The sequence below is a fragment of the Molossus molossus genome, unplaced genomic scaffold, assembly GCF_014108415.1.
Source record: "Molossus molossus isolate mMolMol1 unplaced genomic scaffold, mMolMol1.p scaffold_m16_p_11, whole genome shotgun sequence".
Classification (NCBI taxonomy): domain Eukaryota; kingdom Metazoa; phylum Chordata; class Mammalia; order Chiroptera; family Molossidae; genus Molossus; species Molossus molossus.
The window spans coordinates 9,699,414-9,720,227 of record NW_023425346.1 but is presented as its reverse complement, the minus strand read 5'-3'; the positions used below and the strand labels follow the sequence as shown (position 1 = coordinate 9,720,227).

Here is a 20,814-nt window from a genome sequence, read left to right as displayed (position 1 = left end):
TTGCAGTAGCCGCAGGTCTAAAAATATGTGGAATATGGTAGGTGTTTTCTTTAAATGAAGCAGTGTGTTTTCAGTGAAAATGGCTTAGAGAGGGTAAGTCCTTAAATTAAAGATTTCATGTACTTGGTATCTACTGCCATTGGAGGCCTGAGAATTTTAATAAATGAAAACTAGCAAATTTTGCTTTTTCTCACTCCATGGGACAGTGCTCAATCCACTGAGCCACACTGGCTTTTAAATGAAAGTAATTTTACTTTCATTTAGCTCTTAATCTTTATCTGTAGACATTCCAGCTTTGTGTTCCTGAAGTTAAAGGAGCTCTTCCCTCCAAAAGTAGAAATTTCTGTATGGTTTTTTATAATTATTAAATGATAGTTTTTTGTTTGTTTTTTTAACTAACAATGCCAAGAAAGATTGTGACCCCTCACCCCCAATACAATCATTTAAAAAATTTTTGGTATTTACTAGTCAAGATTTTGCCATACATATACTTAGAGATATATTGTATGTATGTGTATGTTTCATTTGCTTTAAAAATTGTTTTATACTTTTTGTTTCTTGTTTTTATCACTTAACGTATCATAGGCATTTTCTTTGATATTGAAAAATCTACAGTCGTTTATAATGCCAGTAAATGTTTAAATAGTTAAGTCCTTTTATCCTAACCTGTAAATATAACTTTAGGATTCTTCCCTTTACCCTGCAACTTCATGTCTCTAGATTCTGAGTCATTGCTGAGATTATCCGAGGCTTTGCCAGTACTGTGCCCTGACTGCTTATAAAAATAAATTTAAAATATTATAAGTTCCTTGGAGTAAGAACATTTGAAACAAAAAAATTATTAAAACATGATTTGTATATGTTTGAATAATAAAATTATTTGCTTTTCATTTTTTTCATTTCTGGCTTACCCTCATTCTGGTTTGTCTGAATAATCTACCCAGCAGGAATACCGACAGTGAGAATGCCTTGATACAGGAAGGATTTAGGTGATCAGAGCTATAGTGTTTTGCTGTGATAAGTTCACTTGAATTTGAATGATATAATTCATTTCAACATTTGTCCAAAAAAGTTTTGAAGTTGATTTATTATGTCTTATTTTTAGATCTGTGAAGAAAATATTCTGTTTCTCTACTAAATATAAATAACGGTGTTATATTAGTAGCTTGGTCATTTTGGAAAGGAGGAAAAAAGTGAGAACACAAAGATGCCTACCTCAGTGTACATGGCTACTGAAATTATCCAAAGTCCTCCCTTTTATGGTCCTAGGTCCCTGTTTCCAGTTAGACAGTACTAAGAATCTGTACAGTAAAATGTTAATTCCACATTGTTTCCCTTGAAATTGCTCTTGAGAAAGAGTTTACTTGCTCTCAACTTTGTTGTTTTAATTTAAAATGTATTTGTTCTAGCTCTTAACTTATTTGCAACACTCCTTTCAGACTTGTTAAAATCAGAGTAAATGTTTTTCTGATTCTTTTCTGTTTAAACTACCATAACAAAATAGTAACACTTTTTTTCTTCTTTTCCTAATAAGAGGCTTAAACTTTTTTGCTTGATATTTATAAAAATACTAAACATGATTTGATAACTATTTCTACTTTAGTATGATGTCCTAATATGAGTACCAAATTATAGGTATATTTATTTATATATTAATGTTATTATCACGTGCAAATGACTTCCTTTATTAGTGTTAATGTTTTAATATTTTGATCATATCAGATTTTGAGAAACATACAGATAGTTACACCTGCATCTTCATTCTTCATTTTGTGTATGCATTATTAAAAGGTGAAATTGTTTAATAGGTGATTTTATAAAACAGGTATGTATTAGTCAATGAATAGTAAAGCTGAAATTCCAATATCATAAGCCCCGAATAGCCATCCTGTTTATTTTGTCATGCCAGAATTGTGTGAATTCTCCTTGAAGTAATAAGTCATCACTTGGGACAAGGTTTTAATAGTATTGTTTTAATGGTCCTGCTAACTGAAAGATTAAGCTTTTCTGGGGTGATTTTTATAATATATCAGAATCCTGTTGTGATATCCTGATGCATATCTACCAAAATACTCAAATGCTTTTAGCAATTAACTCATTCTGTTAAAGTATTAGAGAATTCTAGAGTTCTTGTCCACTTTATGGAATTTTAGTTGGCAGTATAAATAGAACAGATTGCTCCTTCGACCTTTCATGTAAGGTTGGTTTTTCTTCAGCAACAATAAATAAGTGAACTTTATTTTACATATATATTGATTTTTTGAATTGCTTTCACAACTTTTCAATTGTCATATAATATCTAAGAAGAAGGCAGAATATTGTTCTCATGCAATAAGGTGCCATGGTCAGAAAATAAATTTACCACATTGCAAACACACTGATGAAGTGTGGTATTTTTTTCTCTGAAATTTCCACACTCAACAGGAAACATAGACAGCAAGCTTGAGTGGGTGGGTCTTTGAGGTTAAAACTGTTAATAAAATAAAATACCTGAAAGTTAGTTTTAAATGCAAAGCATTTACAACCATGTTTAGTTTATTAACAATAGTGAAGAGTTCTGACCCTTCATACTAGGTGAGTAAAACTGGATTTTTTTTCCTCCTTCAAATGACTTTTTTTTTTCCTCTTAGAAAATGAAAGTAGTCGATCTCCTGACCATAGTTAGTAAACTCTCTTACAGCTTACATTTAGTTATCTAATATATGAGAAAGAATAGTTTGTTAACATTAAGAATTAGCATTAATAAAAGAGCCATAAATGCTAAGGTTTCTTTTTAAATGTTTTACTTTGTTTTAAAATCTAATACATGAGATAATATGCTTTATTTTTATTTTATTGTAACTTAAATTTTATTGTAATATGAGGGGTTTGAACTAAATGGTGTCCTGAGTTATCTCAAATTAGAAAATCCTAAAATTTAAACTCATGATAATGGGAAATGTTCATGCTTTAATAGCTTCAAATTCCTTTATGAAAAAGTGAAATCTGAGTCAACATTTTTTTAATCGATAACATTTACATCTCCTAGCAAATGTTAAATGTTTTTAACTTAAGGAGATGTTATTAGGCCAAAGCAAAAAGGCTTTGACTATAAATACATGAAATGATAGACACTTGTGTGGTTTGGATTCATAAGTAATTTAAGTTACCCGTGGTTTAGTAAAATTAAAAGATTAAAACACTGCACTGAAAACTTAGATACTCGTGTATTAAAATTCAGGAGGTAGGGTAGAACCTTAAGATTATACATTTTACTGGTAATTTAGATATTTAGATGTAGAAAGCTGTTATTTGTCTAATTGAAAAGGCAAAACTAGGATTTAGGGTCCCTATCACATCATTATTATAACGCTTCCTCATATGTACGTACATTTTATTGAGTACTCTTAGTCATTGTTACCATGCTTTTTAGTCCAGTTTTTTCCTGTGTTCTTCAGAGAAGTTATTATTCAAATATAAAACTATCATTTTTTACAAGATTTATTATGTGTTTTTATATAAGTAACTTAATTCATAGTATTAGCCTTCATATTAACTCTGCATCTCAAAAAGTTCAAGTTTATAAAGATGTCATATATTTTCCATGAATTTTGGCCACTACCTGAATTTGCATACAAAAAAGACTTTAGTTGTTAACTTACCTAAAATTCTAAGGGTGTTTGATCTATGCAAAGATCAATATCTTTTCTGAAAGATCATTTAGTTCTCAACTCTATCACTATGATGTCTGACAATATAAAAATAGGTAACAAAACATATTCTACTCCCTACCATGAGACAGAATAGTTAACCTTCCAGATGTGTTTTTAAAAAGAAAATAAAAATATTCACTGGCCTACTACACATAAAGAGGAAAAAAATTACAAATAAAATGTAGTATATATAACTATCATTTTTGCCCTGTCCTCACAGAGGCAGAGGATCAGGGTTTAGATTTAAGGACATCAGGAGATAATATGCTAGGGATTGTTTAATACATCCAAAATAAAGGTAGAATTTCAGAGACTCTAGAATAGGAATAGGCAATATCTATAACATGTATAGTATTAGAGAAAACTTTGGTAATCATTTATTCCTTGTTTTTTTCCTTCTTTTTTTCTTTTCTCTTTTTCTCCTCTTCTCTGTTCTCTCCCCTACTTTTTATAGCTTGTCTTTTTTTTCTTAATATAAAGTAGATTTGCTTTCTTAGGAACTTATTTGGTAAATAGCCTCCAAGTGCAGTAATTTCTTACAAGTAAACACTTTATGTTTACTCATCTAGAATATGATGTAATAATACAAATTCTAAGTTTTAGTTTATAGTTTGGTGGATAAAATTCAAATTTTTTACATACTAAATTATTTCTGCAGATCCCCAAGTAAACCCTTGGCACGAAAATTAATGGATTGGGAAGTAGTAAGCAGAAATTCAGTATCTGATGACAGGTTAGAAACACAAAGCCTTCCATCACGATCTCCACCTGGAACACCTAATCAGTAAGTAGGTTGTTGTCGGCATAATTCTTTTCCGTGTGGATCTCCGACAGAATTTTTGAAGGAGCATATGCTGTCTGAAAATTCTAAGTGATTATGATTCTCTTAATCTCATACCCCAACCACTGGTTAGCCATAACTATGCCAAGAAGCAGTGTTATTTAGCACTTAACTGTTTATGTGCTCCACGCTAGGATTTCTCACAAAAGGTGTATACTTTGGTATAAATAATAATAATAAGATCAACTTGTATTAGTCAAAGATGTTATCTTAATTTTATAATGCTAACAAATGTGTTGTAATATATGTATATAATTAACATAATAATAAAAAAGTATAGTGAGCACATTGACAGATTTTGTTAACTCATAAATTGATATGCAGAATAATTGAATTTTGGTATGGTAGACAATATTTGAAGAAGTCTTTTTTAAAAAATATTTTATACACATTAATGTCCAATAAGTGTGCACTAAATTAAAGTTGTGTTACTTATGGATGTGTGTTGGCCAAAGATTAAACTTATGCCATTTTGAAAGTAAAGCATGCCTCAAAAGTTTAGTTCACATAATGATATCTACTACCTAGATTCTTTCTTACTATTAGAGGAAATAGACTAAAAAGTTTCTGTCATGCTAATTGCAGAATCATCTTTTTTTAAAAGAGACTGTATTCGAAGGCTAATTAGCTTATTTGAAGAAAATATAGAAATTTCTTTTTCTGGTCCCTTTTCCAGCCATTTATCCATTTGTTACCAGGAACAAGAAATTTAAACCAGATGATTGAATTAATTAATTAGCAGTAGCTCTGATTAATGAAACAATTATAGGTATGATCTGAAAAATTATTTTTTCTAAATTTTAAAGAGACAGTACAGTATAGTGGTAAAGATCATGAGCCCTTGAGTCACTGTACATTGGAACTTAGAGCACATTAATTAATCTCTTTTTCCCATTTTCTTTATCTACAAAATTATATTTATAATAGTGTCTTTCTTAAAGTATTGTTATGAGGGTTAAATGAGGTGATGCATATAAAATGCTTAGAATAATGCCTGGCACATAATGCACATAATAAGTACTCAAATGTTAACTATCATAATTAATAATAGTAATGACAGTAATTTATGTGACTATGTCATTTATGAGGTTGCAATATGTTATTCAGTATTAAGTCTTAGGAATTAAAGAAAATCCCATAAATAAAAACATTTTTAAGGATTAAAAAGAATATTATACTAAGCGAAATGTCAGTCAGAGAAAGCTAAGAACCATATGATTTCACTCATATGTGGGATATAAAACTGAAACTCATAGACATAGACAACAGTATGATGGTTGCCAGAGGGAAGGGGGTGGGGGATAGTTAAGGAAAAAGGGGGACAAATATATGGTGATGGAAGACAGTTTGACTGGGTAGTGGGCACACAATGCAATATACGGATCATATATCATAGAAATGTACACTTGAAACTGTATGATATTATTAATGTGTTATAAACTAGTAAGTTTAATTTTAAAAAAATAATTCAAACCAGAACATATTTCTAAACCATTTATTCTATCCCTTTACTTTATAAATGATAATTAAGATAACAAAGTTGTAGAAGCTAAAATCTAGAAACACTAAGGATGGTAGAGATAACAGATGACTGAATAAGTAATATCCTTGTGGCAGATGGTTGACTATAGCTCAGAATTTTTTGCTTCCTACTCTGCTTACATCACATTGTTTTTGTCAGAGACTCTACTGCATAGAGTCTACGCAGTCAACGTGGTTAGTCTTAAAAACACACACCCACTTTTTTGGTAGAATCATATAAGTAAACACATTTTTAAAATTGAATTAAAGCACATTTATACTCTTTTCTTCCTCTTTATGTAGCCGAAATTCTGCATTCACACAAGAGGGAACCCGGTTACGACCATCTTCAGTTGGTCACTTGGTAGACCATGTGGTTCACACTTCTCCAAGTGAAGTATTTGTGAACCACAGATCTCCATCTTCAACGCAAGCTAATAGCATCATTCTGGAGTCATCACCGTAAGACCTTTTTCCATTTAATTTCCTTCTTATAAATAAAAACACCGCCAGTTGTTTCATTTTAAATATCCTGGGAAATTAAGATAGTTGATATAAGCTTTTATTTTTTGCAGTGTTTTAAAAATCTCTTTATTTGTAAATATGCTTATTTGTTCCCGAGAGTTCTTGGTGCTCCCCTCACCAAAAAACAAATTGCTGTTATCATTTCATTGACTCATTATGTTTTTGAACTTTCAGTGTATGCACTTAAATATTTCTGCAGATGATGTAGCACTCTGGTCAGTCAGTACAGTAGTGAAATGTAGAGTTTTTAAAAATATTTTTCAGAAAGGGATCCATAAGATGACCAGACAGTGTTCGAAACATTAAGTAGCAGAGGAGAACTAAGATGACCATCACACTGAAAATTAGTTATAGAAAACATGCACATTATTTCTAAAATTCATTTCTATCTCTTATTATATACTGATAACACAAATTCAACTTCATAATTAAGTATTTATATCATCAGTTTAATGTACAAAATAGTTTACCCTCATATTAATATGCTATATATATATATATTTTTTTTTGTTTGTTTGTTTGTTTGTTTGTTTGTTTTAGAGAGGAAGAGAAAGGGAGAGAGAAACATCGACGTGAGAGGGACACATTGACTGGTTGCCTCCCTCATGACCCCAACCAGGGCTGGGGATGAACCACAACTGAGGTACATGCCCTTGACTAGAATCAAACCCAGGACTCATTGGTCTGTGTACCAATGCTCTAACCACTGAGCAATATACAATATTTTGATTTATTGGTTTACATAATGCAGTTTATATACAAGTATAAATACAGTGCTAGAATCAGAAAAAAGTAAAATACTTTATAAGATACATACATAGGTAAGAAGATTCATTAATTGTTGAGAAGGAGAAAGGGGTGGAAGATATAATGAATGTGATCAGGATTAAAAAAAAAAAAAAAGATAGATGGCCCTGGCCGGTTTGGCTCAGTGGGTAGAGCATCAGCCCACAGACCAATGAGTCGCGGTTCAATTTCAGTCAAGGGCATGTACCTCGGTTGCAGTTTGTCCCCAGCCCTGGTCGGGTCGTGTGGGAGGCAACCAGTCATATCACATTGATGTTTCTTTCTGTCTCTCTCTCTTCATCCCTCCCACTCTGTCTGACAATAAATAGAAAAATATCCTCAGGTGAGGGGAAAAAAAAGATGGATGGAAGAGTAGATGGAGTGATTAGCATACCAGTTATTACAAGTACTCTAGAAAAACGTCACTAGATCTGTAAGACCCATACTGAAAACAGTATTTTGGATCCATGGTGGGTGCTGGAACCAAAGTGAAGGCGTGAAGGGTCACTGTATGCACTGTTCTGACACCATTTTATTTAAGGGCCTTGAGCATCTGTGGATTTTGGTATCTGCATGGGTTTTGGAACCAGTCCCCTGCGGGACTCCAAGGGACAGCTGAGGTTTTCGGGGAGTTGAAAATTATACATGGATTTTCAACTGTACAGAGGTCAGTGCCCTAACCAACCTCCCACATTATTTAAGGGTCAGCTGTATATTCCCATCCTTCCCCTTTCTCTTAACATCCAAAAATTAGCACAGGTAGTAATTTGTCCAGAAAATTTTTTATATGGGAAAATTTTTAAACAGTATGTGTTTTGAACTCTGCTTTCCACCCTGTCTGTGGATTATTTTAGGCAGATTATTGGTTTTGAATATATTAAAATCATCGAGTTGGAAATATATTATTAAAGAAAATTTTAATGCTTTTAGAGCCCTGGTTTTTACTGATCATGCAGTTCGTTCATTTAAATATAAATAACTTCTATTACAATTTGAATATAACAGTATTACCAATTATAACCAAAATGGAATGGTAAAATATAAGTCTGTTGAGGCCTCAGATACTGGTAGGTAAGAGGGTTACTTAGCTTTTGTCTGTTAGGTAAATTGGCTTTTCATTTGAAACACTTTATTTGAAGAAAAGAGTTCACTGCTACAAAAAATGTTTAGAAACTCCTGATTTAAAATAACTTTGCACCCAGCTGGTGTGGCTCAGTGGTTGAGTGTTGATCCATATACCAAGAGGCTGCTGGTTCGATTCCCGGTCAGGGTATTTGCCCAGGTTGTGGGCCAAATCCCCATGAGGGGCATGCAGGAGGCAGTCAGTTGATGTTCTCTGTCATCGATGTTTCTATCTCTCTCTCTTTTTCCATCTCCCTTTCTCTCTCTCTAAAATCAATAAAAAGAAGAAAAAAGATACAATAACTTTGCTTGCCATGGACGGTTTGGCTCAGTGGTTGGAGTATCGGTCCGCAGACCAAAGAATCATGGGTTCAATTCTGGTCAAGGGCACGTACATCGGTTGCAATTTGTCCCCGGCCCTGGTTGGGTTGTGCGGGTGGTGGCCACTCGATGTGTCCTGTTCACGTTGATGTTTCTCTCTTTCTCTCTCTCTCTCCCCCTCCCACTCTATCTGAACAAAAAATAGAAAAATGTCCTCAGGTGAGGATAAAAAAAAAAAAAGTAAAATAACATAACTTTGCTTATAAAACTGAAACTCATAGACTCGGATAACAGTATGGTGGTTACCAGAGGGAAGAGGTGAGGGGTAGTAGAGGGAAAAGGGGGCCAAATATATGGTGACAAAAGAGGACTTGACTTTGGGTGGTGAGCACACAATGCAATATGCAGTTCATGTATCATAGAAATGTACACTTGAAACCTATATGATCTTATTAACTAATGTCACCCAATAAATTTAATTAAAATAAATAAATAATAAAAGTAAAATAAAACAACTTTGCTCCTGCTTTCTGCAGTTGTTTTCTTTGAGGTACAACTATAACATAGCGTTAGAAACACAGGCTGTCTGCCTTGACCAGGTAGCTCAATACGCCCAAGTTGCGGGTTTGATCCCCGGTCAGGGCACATACAGGAATCAACCAATGAATGCATAAATAAGTAGGACAACAAATCTATCTTTCTCTCCCTTCCTCTTTCTAAAATATCAATTTTAAAAATAACATTTTTTGCCCTGGCCGGTTTGGCTCAGCCATTAGAGCGTCGGCCTGCGGTCCTGAGAGACCCGGGTTCGGTTCCCGCTAAGGGCGCGTACCTTGGTTGCAGTTTGTCCCCGGCCCTGGTCGGTTGTGCGGGTGGCAGCCACTCGATGTGTTCCTTTCACATCGATGTTTTTCTCTCTCTCTCTCTCTGTTCCTCTCTCTCTCCCTCCCACTCTACCTGAACAAAAAATGGAAAAATGTCCTCGGGTGAGGATTAAAAAAAACATTTTTTTAAAAAAGCACAGGCTCTGAATTCAGACTAGGTTTTTTTTTTTTTTATCCTCACCCGAGGACATTTTTCCATTTTTTTGTTCAGATAGAGTGGGAGGGGGAGGGAGAGAGAGAGAGAGAGAGAGAGAGAGAGAGAGAGAGAGAGAGAGACATCGACATGAAAGGGACACATCGAGTGGCTGCCACCTGCACAACCAACCAGGACCGGGGACTAACTGCAACCAAGGTACGCGCCCTTAGTGGGAACCGAACCCTGGTCTCTCAGGACCGCAGGCCGACGCTCAAACCGCTGAGCCAAATTGGCCAGGGCCAGACTAGGTTTTAAACTTGGTTCTACCATTTCTAATTATGTGACCTTGGGTGAATTATTTTATCTCTAAGCCTCGATTTCCTCACCTTTGAAAACAGGATGATAAGCCCTGGCCAGTTTGGCTGAGGGGTTAGAGCGTCAGCTCATGGACCAGAGAGTCCTGGGTTCGGTTCCCACAAAGGGCAGGTACCTCAGTTGCAGTTTGTCACCGGCCCCAGTTGGGGTTATGTGGGTGGCAGCCAGTTGATGTGTGTCTCTCATATCAATGTTTTTCTCTCTCTCTCTCTCTCTCTCTCTCGCTCTTTTTCCCCCCTCTCTCCCTCCTCCTCTATCTGAAGATAAATGGAAAAATGTCCTCGGGTGAGGATTAAAAACAATAGGATGATAGTACCTACCTCATAGAATTGCTGTGAACATTCAGTGAGGTGCATAGTTCAGCAGAGAAGAGAAGAAAATGCTTAGTAGATATTAACTATAATAATTATCTAACTTTTTCAGTTAATTTGGGGGGGATTATCCTGGTAGCTTTAACCAGTTATCAACCATTCATTGTCAGCATGCTTGAGGTATGGATGTCTGATTAAACACAATAATGAATTCCCCAAATTCTCAATTTGTCTTTAGGTCCCTAATCATGAGAAATTCTGTGCAGACCTCATAATCCTCAAGTGTTAAACCCATTTCCCTGAGCCACCCCCCCCCCCACCTGTCCCATTCTAGTTTTATCTAATGAGTCACCACAGCTTTGTTTGTATCTATTCACTTCTTTTGCTTATTCCTCAGAGATTTGCCTACCCTCTTCCCCTCTGAGCTACTAGCACAGATAACTTCATCCCCAGACTCATTTTAACCCAATTTCCTTGCCATTCTTGATTATGTCTAACAGTATATTATGGGCCTGCTAATAATACTAGGCTGCTGTAGGATAAGGAAATAAAAGAACCGTGGAGGGTGCTGATGGAAGGAAGTATCAAGCCATAGGAACTCAGAGGATGTACCATCTTAGGTGTCATACTTGTGGCGACTAATCGCAGGTCTCCAGGCTGCTATAGCTGCAGTATACTTACCTGCCCTCCATCTCTGGCAAAAGTCTCCACTACATGCATTTGGCAGCTAAGGTCAGGAACTTGGAATTTAGTTGAGCCCCAGAATCTCAGGTCTGGGACCTCAACAGCAATCAGTCTGAAGTGGTGTTCACTTTGAAATACTCTGAATGTCACTATAAATTAGCTGAAGTATTTAGAAGCCTGAATGTTGAACCAGAATTTGATTTGTATTCTATATAAATATAGTAGGGTGAAATGCCCAGTGAAGACTTGGATGGCACTAGTGATTATAGTAGAATGGGATATGAGCTCCTGGTATGTATCATAGAAAAATAAAAGTTTTAAAAGGAGCCATTATTCTTGGTAAGTATATATTAGCATCTACCAAGAATATGGTTTTCATTTGTTTTCTAGTCTTAAATTAGAATAAACTTTATGCTTCTATGAAAGGTATGTATGTGCAGTTAAACTTTTACCATCTTTTTTTTTTTTTTAATTCACAATTTTCAGGGTTTCTCTTGCTCATTTTTCTTTTTTATAGGTAACTAAAATAATCCCTTTGGGATGTCATTTTTTTCTATATTCTCTCTATGACAGATCTTTTCCAATCCCCACTTTAAAGCTAAATGATTACCTTTACTTATAAGACCCCAGCCTCACCCCTGATCCCAACCTTTTTCTTTGGTTTCTGTTTCCCTAGCCCTGTCTAAACCACCTGACAGTGGATGCTGGCCTTCTTGTGTACAGGTCCCTTCTTTCAGGGTGCCAGCTGTTTTTCTGATGGGGCTGTCTTCCACTTGTGCTGCTTGGTTGATCTTCCCATGTCTATGATGTTTCTTCATTCTGTTATACATAGCAGGGGTTTTTTGTTTGTTTTTTGGGTAGTTTTTGTTTGTTTGATTGCTTTGTTTTTGAATTTGGGGTGTCGGTTCTTTTGGCCTAGAAATGGTATATTTTTTTAGAACTGACCTTTTTCTTGACATTATTTAAACATACTATAATTTCTAATTATAATGCATGATATACCTATGAAAGTAATCTTCCTAGATAATTTTTGGAGGAATAGATTGGCTACATATGACAGCCGTACATTAGATATGTTAGGAGGAAGTTTGTTACAATAAATCAAGTTAATACTTTTGGAGTATGTCTTTAAAATGTAATTGATAACCTTTTCCAAAAATATGAATTTCAGGAGTCTGTGTTGACATCCTTGATTACTTTTGGAGACCATATTTTAGGTAGGTAGGTAGAGAGAGTTTGGTTATTGAATTTGGAAACATAGAAAGGGAAAACAGTTACTGGGATTACTGGGAGAGCACATAATTAGTTTGTAGAAGATTCCCAGACAAACTTAGCCCAAATAGCAATCATGCATGTGGATAACTTGTCTACCATCTTCTGAGAAGTTATTTTACCAATAAAATCAGATAAAATAATGAAGGGAGGCAGAATAGCCCCTTTCCTGAAATTCAAAATCGTATTCTCCTTTTCTCTGTTACATCTTGGCTGATCTGTCTACAGTCCATTCTCTTCACCTTTACTTTAGAATTTGTCTTCAATGCCAACACAAGCTCATATTTTTGGGCTCTCTTCCTATCTGTGTCTTCTTGCAGCTATGAATGTTTAAAGAAGAGATTATACTGAAATGCCCACTGGAATTTAGCAAGTAACACGGGTTAGGATTTATGTGGACTGGAATGCCCATTTAAAGGCAGAAGCTACCACCTGGCTTTGTCCAGTGTTTGACAATTTGTAATTCAGGTCCATTCTTCCCAGAACTTCCAAACTTTTCAGTCTGGAAATCCAGATTTGCATGTAATTTTTAATGTTGTCAGTTAACTCACATTTTACAAAAACAATGAATGGACCAAATGTATGTTGGCCAAAATAGTTTCACAAGTCATGAATTTACAACCACTGTCCCAGGACAGTGATTTCTGTTCAGAAGTATATAATAAAAATCACTTCTGCCCTGGCCAGTTTGGCTCAGCGGTTAGAGCGTCAGCCTGCGGTCCTGAGAGACCCGGGTTCGGTTCCCGCTAAGGGCATGTGCCTCGGTTGCAGTTTGTCCCCGGCCCTGGTCGGTCGTGAGGGTGGCAGCCACTCGATGTGTTCCTTTCACATCGATGTTTCTCTCTCTCTCTCTGTTCCTCTCTCTCCCTCCCACTCTACCTGAACAAAAAATGGAAAAATGTCCTCGGGTGAGGATAAAAAAAAAAAAAAAAAATCACTTCTGGAGCTTTTTTGGCATGTATATGTATCTCTTACCCCACAAATGCAGATTCAACAGTTTTAACAAAATGTCCCATAATGTCAGTAGTGTCCCTCTTATAACTGAACACTGCCATTGTTATGCCCATACCCACCACATTTGGCTCACTTAGACACTGCACTGCCTCGATTTGTGTCTGTTGCATATTTCAGCACTATATTTAGACTACTAGTTGGACCAAGGATAAAGAAAGTTGCTCTGACTCAACTTCCTATCTGATCTCAGCCCTTACACTCTCCCCTACAGACTTTCCCTTTTGAAGCTAAATGCTTCCTGGGTGTGACAGCTGTATACAAAATTAGAAAACAGTTTCTATTCACCTTGCCTAAGTAAGGAATGAGACCTGTTAATTGAAATATGTGGAGTCCAGGGACTTTAGTTTTTGTAAAGTCTTGGAGGCTTTTAATCAACTGCTTTCTAGAAATGTCATCTCTGTGAGGCTCTGCCAAGGGATATTCATCTTTCTTCATCCCTTGTAGCACAGCATGGTTGAGGTCCTTGCCTGTATTCTAATCTGTGGGAACATTTTCCTGGGCCCGCAGCATTAGATGTATTGAATTTTAGAAGCATGGGTTCTTAGCATCTGACACTAATAGGATAAAAACTAGTATGTTTGGTACCTGGAATCCCTGGCCTTGAAGATAGTCCTCAAAGAAGCTTTTGCTAAAAAGGAGAGGTATGTTTTCTCATGCAGTCTTACAGGCTTGTCAGAATATAGAGCATTTTATGTTCTGCAGACTTCTATGTAGAAAGCTAGACTAAGTGGGCATTCTTGCTTACCTACTTTTTTAATGATTATATTTCATACTAGCTTATAAAATTTCAGAAGGACTATATTCTCATTAGGAGAAACTTCCCTGGGGGACCATAGAGTTACACCATTTATTATTAATCCTGCTGACTTCCTTAACACTAATCAAATTTTTAGCTCACTATCAATATCTACCAGGTATCTAGCAGCAAGCATCTAAATAAGTTCACAGCTTCTCTACTAAGGGAGAACATGTGTATTTAAGGGCCACTGTGGCCCTGGCCAGTTTGGCTCACCTGTTAAGAGTGTCGGCCTGAAGACCAAAGAGTCTTGGGTTTGATTCTGGTCAAGGGCATGTTGCATTTCAATCCCCGGCCCCTGTCAGGGTGTGTGCAGGAGGCAACCAATCAATGTGTCTTTCTCACATCAGTGCTTCTCTCTTTCCCCCTCTGCCTCCTTTTCACTCTCTCTAAAAATCAATAGAAAAAATATCCGCGGGTGAGGATTTAAAAAAAAAACATTTCCCCTTGCCTGTTCTCAACACAACTTCATGGATACAACTTAAACCACGGGTTCTCCCTTGTGATCTTTGTGAAAAATTCACAAGTAATGTTAACATATGCTGTGCTTGTTCTTTTTTTATTACTTTTTTTCAATTATAGCTTATATTCAATATTAGTTTGTATTAGTTTCAGGTATACAGCATAGTAATTAGACAAATCATATATTTTACAAAGTGTTCCCCCCAATATTTCCAGTACCCACCTGGCACAATACATAGTTATTACAATATTATTGTATATTCCCTATGCTGTACTTTACATCCCCTTGACTATTTTGAAACTACCATTTGTACTTCTTAGTTCCTTCACCTTTTTTACCCAGTCTCCCAGCCTCCTCCCCACCCCTTCTGGCAACCATCAGTTTGTTCTCTGTTCTTAAAAGCTACGATTTTTACCTTGAAACTCCCCACTACATCTAGCTCTTTTTATCAATACCTACTGTCACAGATTGAGGCTTATGTTCTCTAATGTTCATTGGATTTTCACTTCCTCATCTTAAGTCATATACTCTGACAAGGTCTCATTCAGTTTTGTCTTTTCAGTGATCTCAGCATTTTCACTGAGATTCTAGAAAATCCTTGCAGCATTGAGTTCATTACTTTCATGAATTGTGTTTTATTTCTAAATATATTGGGCCACTTAACTTCTCTAGACTACCAGTTGTTTTATCTGTGGAATGGCTCAACTCTCAGTTCTGATTTCTCTTTGCCTGCCTTGTTCCCTGGTTACCCATATGACTGCACTGAAAACCTTTAAGAAAATGTTTTTGGAAAGGTATGTACACTGTTACTATAGATTAATAAATATCTGATACAGATACCCTTGACATAGATTTTATTATATGTAGAATTGTTTACAGATTTGATAAAGTAAGAAATTAGATTTGCTACCTAAACTTCAAACTTAAAAAATATTTCATTACACAGTGGCATTTGCAAATCAATATGGTATTTAAAGCTTGTCTCCTACTAGACATTGTAAATATCTGAGTTGCTTGACTCTAGCTTTTAAAGTAACAAGTCTGTAAGACAATTTCTAAAATACTCATTCCTTTTCTTTTCTCGTATATAGATCACAAGAGACCCCTGGAGATGGGCAGCCTCCAGCTTTACCACCTAAGCAATCGAAGAAAAACAGTTGGAACCAAATTTACCATTCACATTCTCAACGAGATCTGGAAAACCATACTAATGAGGCATTTGATGTTCCATCTTCCCCTGAAAAATCTACTGTAAGTAGCTTCAAATATTCTCATATTTCCTTGAAATTTTTAAGTCATAAGTCAAATTTTTTTATATAGTGGCATATTTTATCTATAAATTTTATTGTAGCATTTTCTCTCTTTCATTATGTTTGCTCATGGATTGTGCCATGATACAGTTTAACTGGAATTTCCTTTTATCATCATTTATAAAATGCTCATTGCTCTAAAAGTTAATTCTTAACTAGTTTATGTTGATTTTAGTTTTATAAAACACACATTTCTAGAATAAATGCTAATAATATATTAAACACCATTAACTTTATTATGATTCACTGAGTGCAGAGACCATCACATTCATCAACTTTTTAACTTTGTTTATTAATTCTATTGATACTTTGCCTTAGAGAACATACTTTTACCATAACAAATGATAAATTGTTAGAATCCCCTGATTTATAAATTTTTACTGGATTTTTTAGATAGATGTAAATAAACCAAAGGTGGGATTGTCAGTAAATTTTAAGGATACACAGTGTTCATGAAGAAGAATAAGGACAGCCCTGGCCAGTTTGGCTCAGCGGTTAGAGCGTCGGCCTGCGGTCCTGAGAGACCCGGGTTCGGTTCCCGCTAAGGGCATGTACCTTGGTTGCAGTTTGTCCCCGGCCCTGGTTGGTCGTGCGGGTGGCAGCCACTCGATGTGTCCCTTCACGTCGATGTTTCTCACTCTCTCTCCCTTCCTCTCTCTCCCTCCCATTCTATCTGTACCAAAAATGGAAAAAATATCCTCGGGTGAGGATAAAAAAAAAAAAAAAAAGAAGAAGAAGAATAAGGACAGACAGAATATGGGTATGTTTTAGGAAATTTACAGGATTTCAGGGAATAAAATAAGATGCAGCCCTGGCCGATTTGGCTCAGCAATTGGAGCGTTGGCCTACACACCAGAGAGTCCCAGGTCGGTTCCTGCTAGGGGCACGTACCAAAACAAAAAAAAAGACGCAGGGAGAAGAGGGTCCACAGCAGGTTCGGCAGTGCCAGAAGTTTGGGCACATGCGCCCCTCTCGTTTTTTCACCTATGGCCCTCCCACGTTATCTAACATTCAAAGGAAGAGGCAGCTGTTCTGTTCTCCCGCACTTACTGCCCCACTGTGACCAACACATCAAAAAGAGGGCAGAATCCTTACCAAAAACGGCACCTTTAGTGTTACCTTTGTGGTGATTCTTTTGTATCGTTTATTCATTCATTGGTTCATAGTTATTGAGGTCTCTCTAAGGTACTTTGGTGAGTATTGGGAATACAGAGACAAATAAGACATGGTCCCTACTGTTAAATAATTTACAGTGTAGTTTGTTTTTTCATTCATGTAAAAATTGTTTATTGAGTACCTGCCATGCATTGTTGTATCTTTTGGGGATTTTATGGAATAAAATGAGAAAACAAAAACACTAAACCTCTGCCTTCAAGGAAGTTACCTTCTGGGGATAAGGGCAAGACAAACAGTAAACAAGGTAAATAATTTAAATATATGCATATTAGATAGTATAAATGCTAGGGAGAAATATAAAGCTGGAGGGCCTAGGAAATTTCAAGAGCAGTTACAATTTTAGATAACATAGCCAGAGATTAGTGATAAACCATGGAGATAAAGACAGGAGTATGACTGATAAGTCAAGGAACACCAAGGGAGTCAGTGTGGCTACAGCAAAATAAGCAAGTGAGGAGGAGACAGGTCCAGGAGAGGGTCAGAGCTTAAAAGCCTTATCTTGTAAAGACTTTTAACCGCTGTGAGATAGGAAACAAATGTGCATACAGATCTGAGAAGAAAAGTAACATAATGTCTTAAGTTTTCACAGTACACTTTGGCTGTTCTAGTAAATATAGACTGCGAGCAGCGAGCAGCATAATAGAGGTAGTTGTTAGGATGTTTTGAAGTATTCCAAGCAGGCAGTGGTGATTTGGACCAGGGTGGCAGCCATGGAAGGAATAAGACATGACTATATTCTGGGTATATTTATAGGGTAAAGCTAACATAATTATGCTGATGGATTAGATGTGGAGTACTAGAAAAAGAGAAATTGAGGTAATTAAAGCAAGGTTTCTGCCCTGAACAACTAGGATGGTGAATTTTCCATTTACTAAGATGTGAAAGACTACAGATAGAGCAGGTATGGGTGGAATATCAGGAGCTCAGTTTGGGACATGCTAAGTTTGAGATGTCTGTTAGAAATCCATTTAGACATGAGATTCTGGAGTTGAAGGGAGCGGTCCAAGCTAGAGTTATGACATTGAAAACTGATAGCATGTAAACAGTATATTAAACCATGAGATAGGAAGAAATCACCAAGGAAGTGTGTTGTGTGTGGATTTCTAAATAAGAGATTCTAGAAGTTGAGCTTTGGTCCTCTAAATTGTAAACATGAGGGAGCTAAAAGAACCAGCAACTGAGACTGAGGAGGTACAGATAGAAAGGTAGTCAGCTGGCTGATGGGAAGAAAGTCGCAGAGAATCACCAACTTTTTCAAATGCTACTGGTAAGTTAAGTAAGGTGAGGACTGAGCATTGCAAACTGCAGCAATGCGAAAACCTCTGGTGACCTTAATTGGAACAGCTGTGGTAGCTTGCTGGGGATGAAAACCCAACTCTAGGATGGGGTGAGAGGGACAGCAAATATGAAAACTCTCTCAAGAATTAGCAGCGAGAGGAAGGAGAGAAAGGGCAGTAGCTGGATGGAGAAGTAGAGTCCAGAGACGAGCTGTTTTTTTGTTTGTTTATTTTTTAAATAGGAGAAATAAGAGTATTTCCCAGAAGATGGGGGACGTGGATATGGCAGGAAAGTAGAGAATTGCTATCATAATGTTCTTGAGTACGGAAGAGGGAATGGGATCTAGAGCAAGCAAGTAGGAAGACAATTTGAAGGCAATATAAGTTCTGTAATTAGAAGTGATATAGGGAATTCACAGGTATGCAGCTGTGGGGTTAAGGAAAAACTTCCCAGAAGTGGTCATCTCTGAGCTGTGTCTTGAAGGATAAGTAAGAATTAGCCAGATATTTACCCTTGAAGAGCAGGCATAAAACATGGTAAGTAAAGAAGCAATAATAAATAACCATATATTATATAATTTTATATATGTGAAATGTCCAGAATAATCAAATCTTTAGCAACAAAATAGATTTGTAGTTCAATAGGACTTAGGGAATGGGGTGAGGGGTTGGGGAATGACTGCTAATGGATATAGGCTTTTTTTCGGGAGTGATAGAGATGTTCTAAAATTAAATAGTAGTGTCCTGGCCAATTTTGCTCAGTGGTTAGAGCATTGGCCTGCAGACCAAAGGTCCGATTCCTGATCAAGGGCACATACCTGGGTTGCAAGTTCGATCTCCAGCCAAGACCGCACCATGCATGAGGCACCCAATCGATGTGTCTCTCTCACGTTGATGTGTCTTTCTTTCTCTTTCTCTCTCTTCCTCCTTCCCTCCCAGTCTGTCTAAAAGTCAATGAAAAAATATACTCGGGTGAGAGTTAACAAAAATAATAATAATAACAATAAATTCAATAGTAGTGGTGATGTTTGTACAACTCTTTGACTACAGTAAAAATTATTGAATTGTGCACTTTCATTGGGTAAGGAGTATAGTACATAAATTATATCTAAATAAAGTTGTTTTTAAAAAGCAGGGGAATAACATGAATTCATGTAACACTATGAGCACTTGCTACATGCAAAGCTTTAAGCCAAGTTATAAAGATATTGAAATTAATTAATTAAAATTAATTGATACACCTTGGCTGGTTTGGCTCAGCAGTTAGAGTGTTGGCCCAAGGACCAAAGGATCTCAGGTTCGATTTCTGGTCAAGGGCATGTACCTTGGTTGCAGGTTTCCCCAGCCCAGTCGGAGTAATTCAGGAGGCAACCACTCAATCAATGAGTGTCTCTCTCCAGTCTATCTAAAAATTCAGTGGAGACCTGGCCAGTTTTGCTCAGTGGTTAAAGCATCAGCCTGTAGACCAAAGCGTCTCGGGTTTGATTCTGGTCAAGGGCACATACCTCTGTTGTGGTTCGGTCCCTGGCCCTGGTCAGTGTCATGCAGGAGTCAACCATTGATATGTCTGTCTCAAATCGATGTTTCTCTCTCTTTCTCCCTCCCCCCACCCCCGCCGTTCCTCCCTCCCACTCTATCTGAAAATAAATGGAAAAATATCCTCAGGTGAGGATTAACCAAAAAAGAAATTAATTAAATTAATTGATAGGCCGTGGCCAGGTTGCTCAGTCAGTTAGAGCATCATCCTGATACATCACAGTTGCAAGTTCAATCCCTGGTCAGGGCACATACAAAATCAACCAATGAACACATAAATAAGTGGAACAACAAATCGATGTTACTCTCCTTGTATGTCTCTCTCCCCCTTTCTCTCTCTCTCTAAAAATTAATTGATAAAGCTCCTGTTCCAGTTGGCACTTACAGTCTAGCATCAGTGGCATATGGGCATGAGAAAATAGAGTTGGGGTTACTTGCCATTTCCTAAGTTCTGTTATTCAAAGTTTACTTTTCTGCATTAACATTTTAATTTAAATTATGACTCTTTATATACTGTAGATAATATCAACATACCAAAAAAGCATACTTCATGTATATGTGAATGATAAGTTCTAAATTAAGAAAGTTACAAGTTATTTATTTTTGTCTTTTTAAGCCTAATGGTGGTATTCCACATGATAATCTTGTTCTAATTAGAATGAAACCTGATGAAAATGGAAGATTCGGATTCAATGTAAAGGTAATCTAACATGTATATTGTACTCAATTTTAAAATTAAGGCTTCTATTTTGCTAATATTTGACTAATATTT

At 36.3% G+C, this 20,814-nt stretch overlaps 1 protein-coding gene across 5 annotated transcripts in view; it reads left to right on the top strand.

The window, feature by feature from the left end:
• Positions 1-20,814, top strand: part of PTPN4 (protein tyrosine phosphatase non-receptor type 4) — a 251,441-nt gene that overhangs the window by 180,473 nt on the left and 50,154 nt on the right. For all 5 annotated transcript variants that reach the window (XM_036254434.1, XM_036254430.1, XM_036254432.1 and 2 more), the window contains 4 exons: positions 4,351-4,476; positions 6,358-6,516; positions 15,835-15,994; positions 20,659-20,742. In XM_036254434.1, the coding sequence (XP_036110327.1) occupies positions 4,351-4,476; positions 6,358-6,516; positions 15,835-15,994; positions 20,659-20,742 (529 nt within the window). The remainder of the gene's footprint in view (positions 1-4,350; positions 4,477-6,357; positions 6,517-15,834; positions 15,995-20,658; positions 20,743-20,814) is intronic.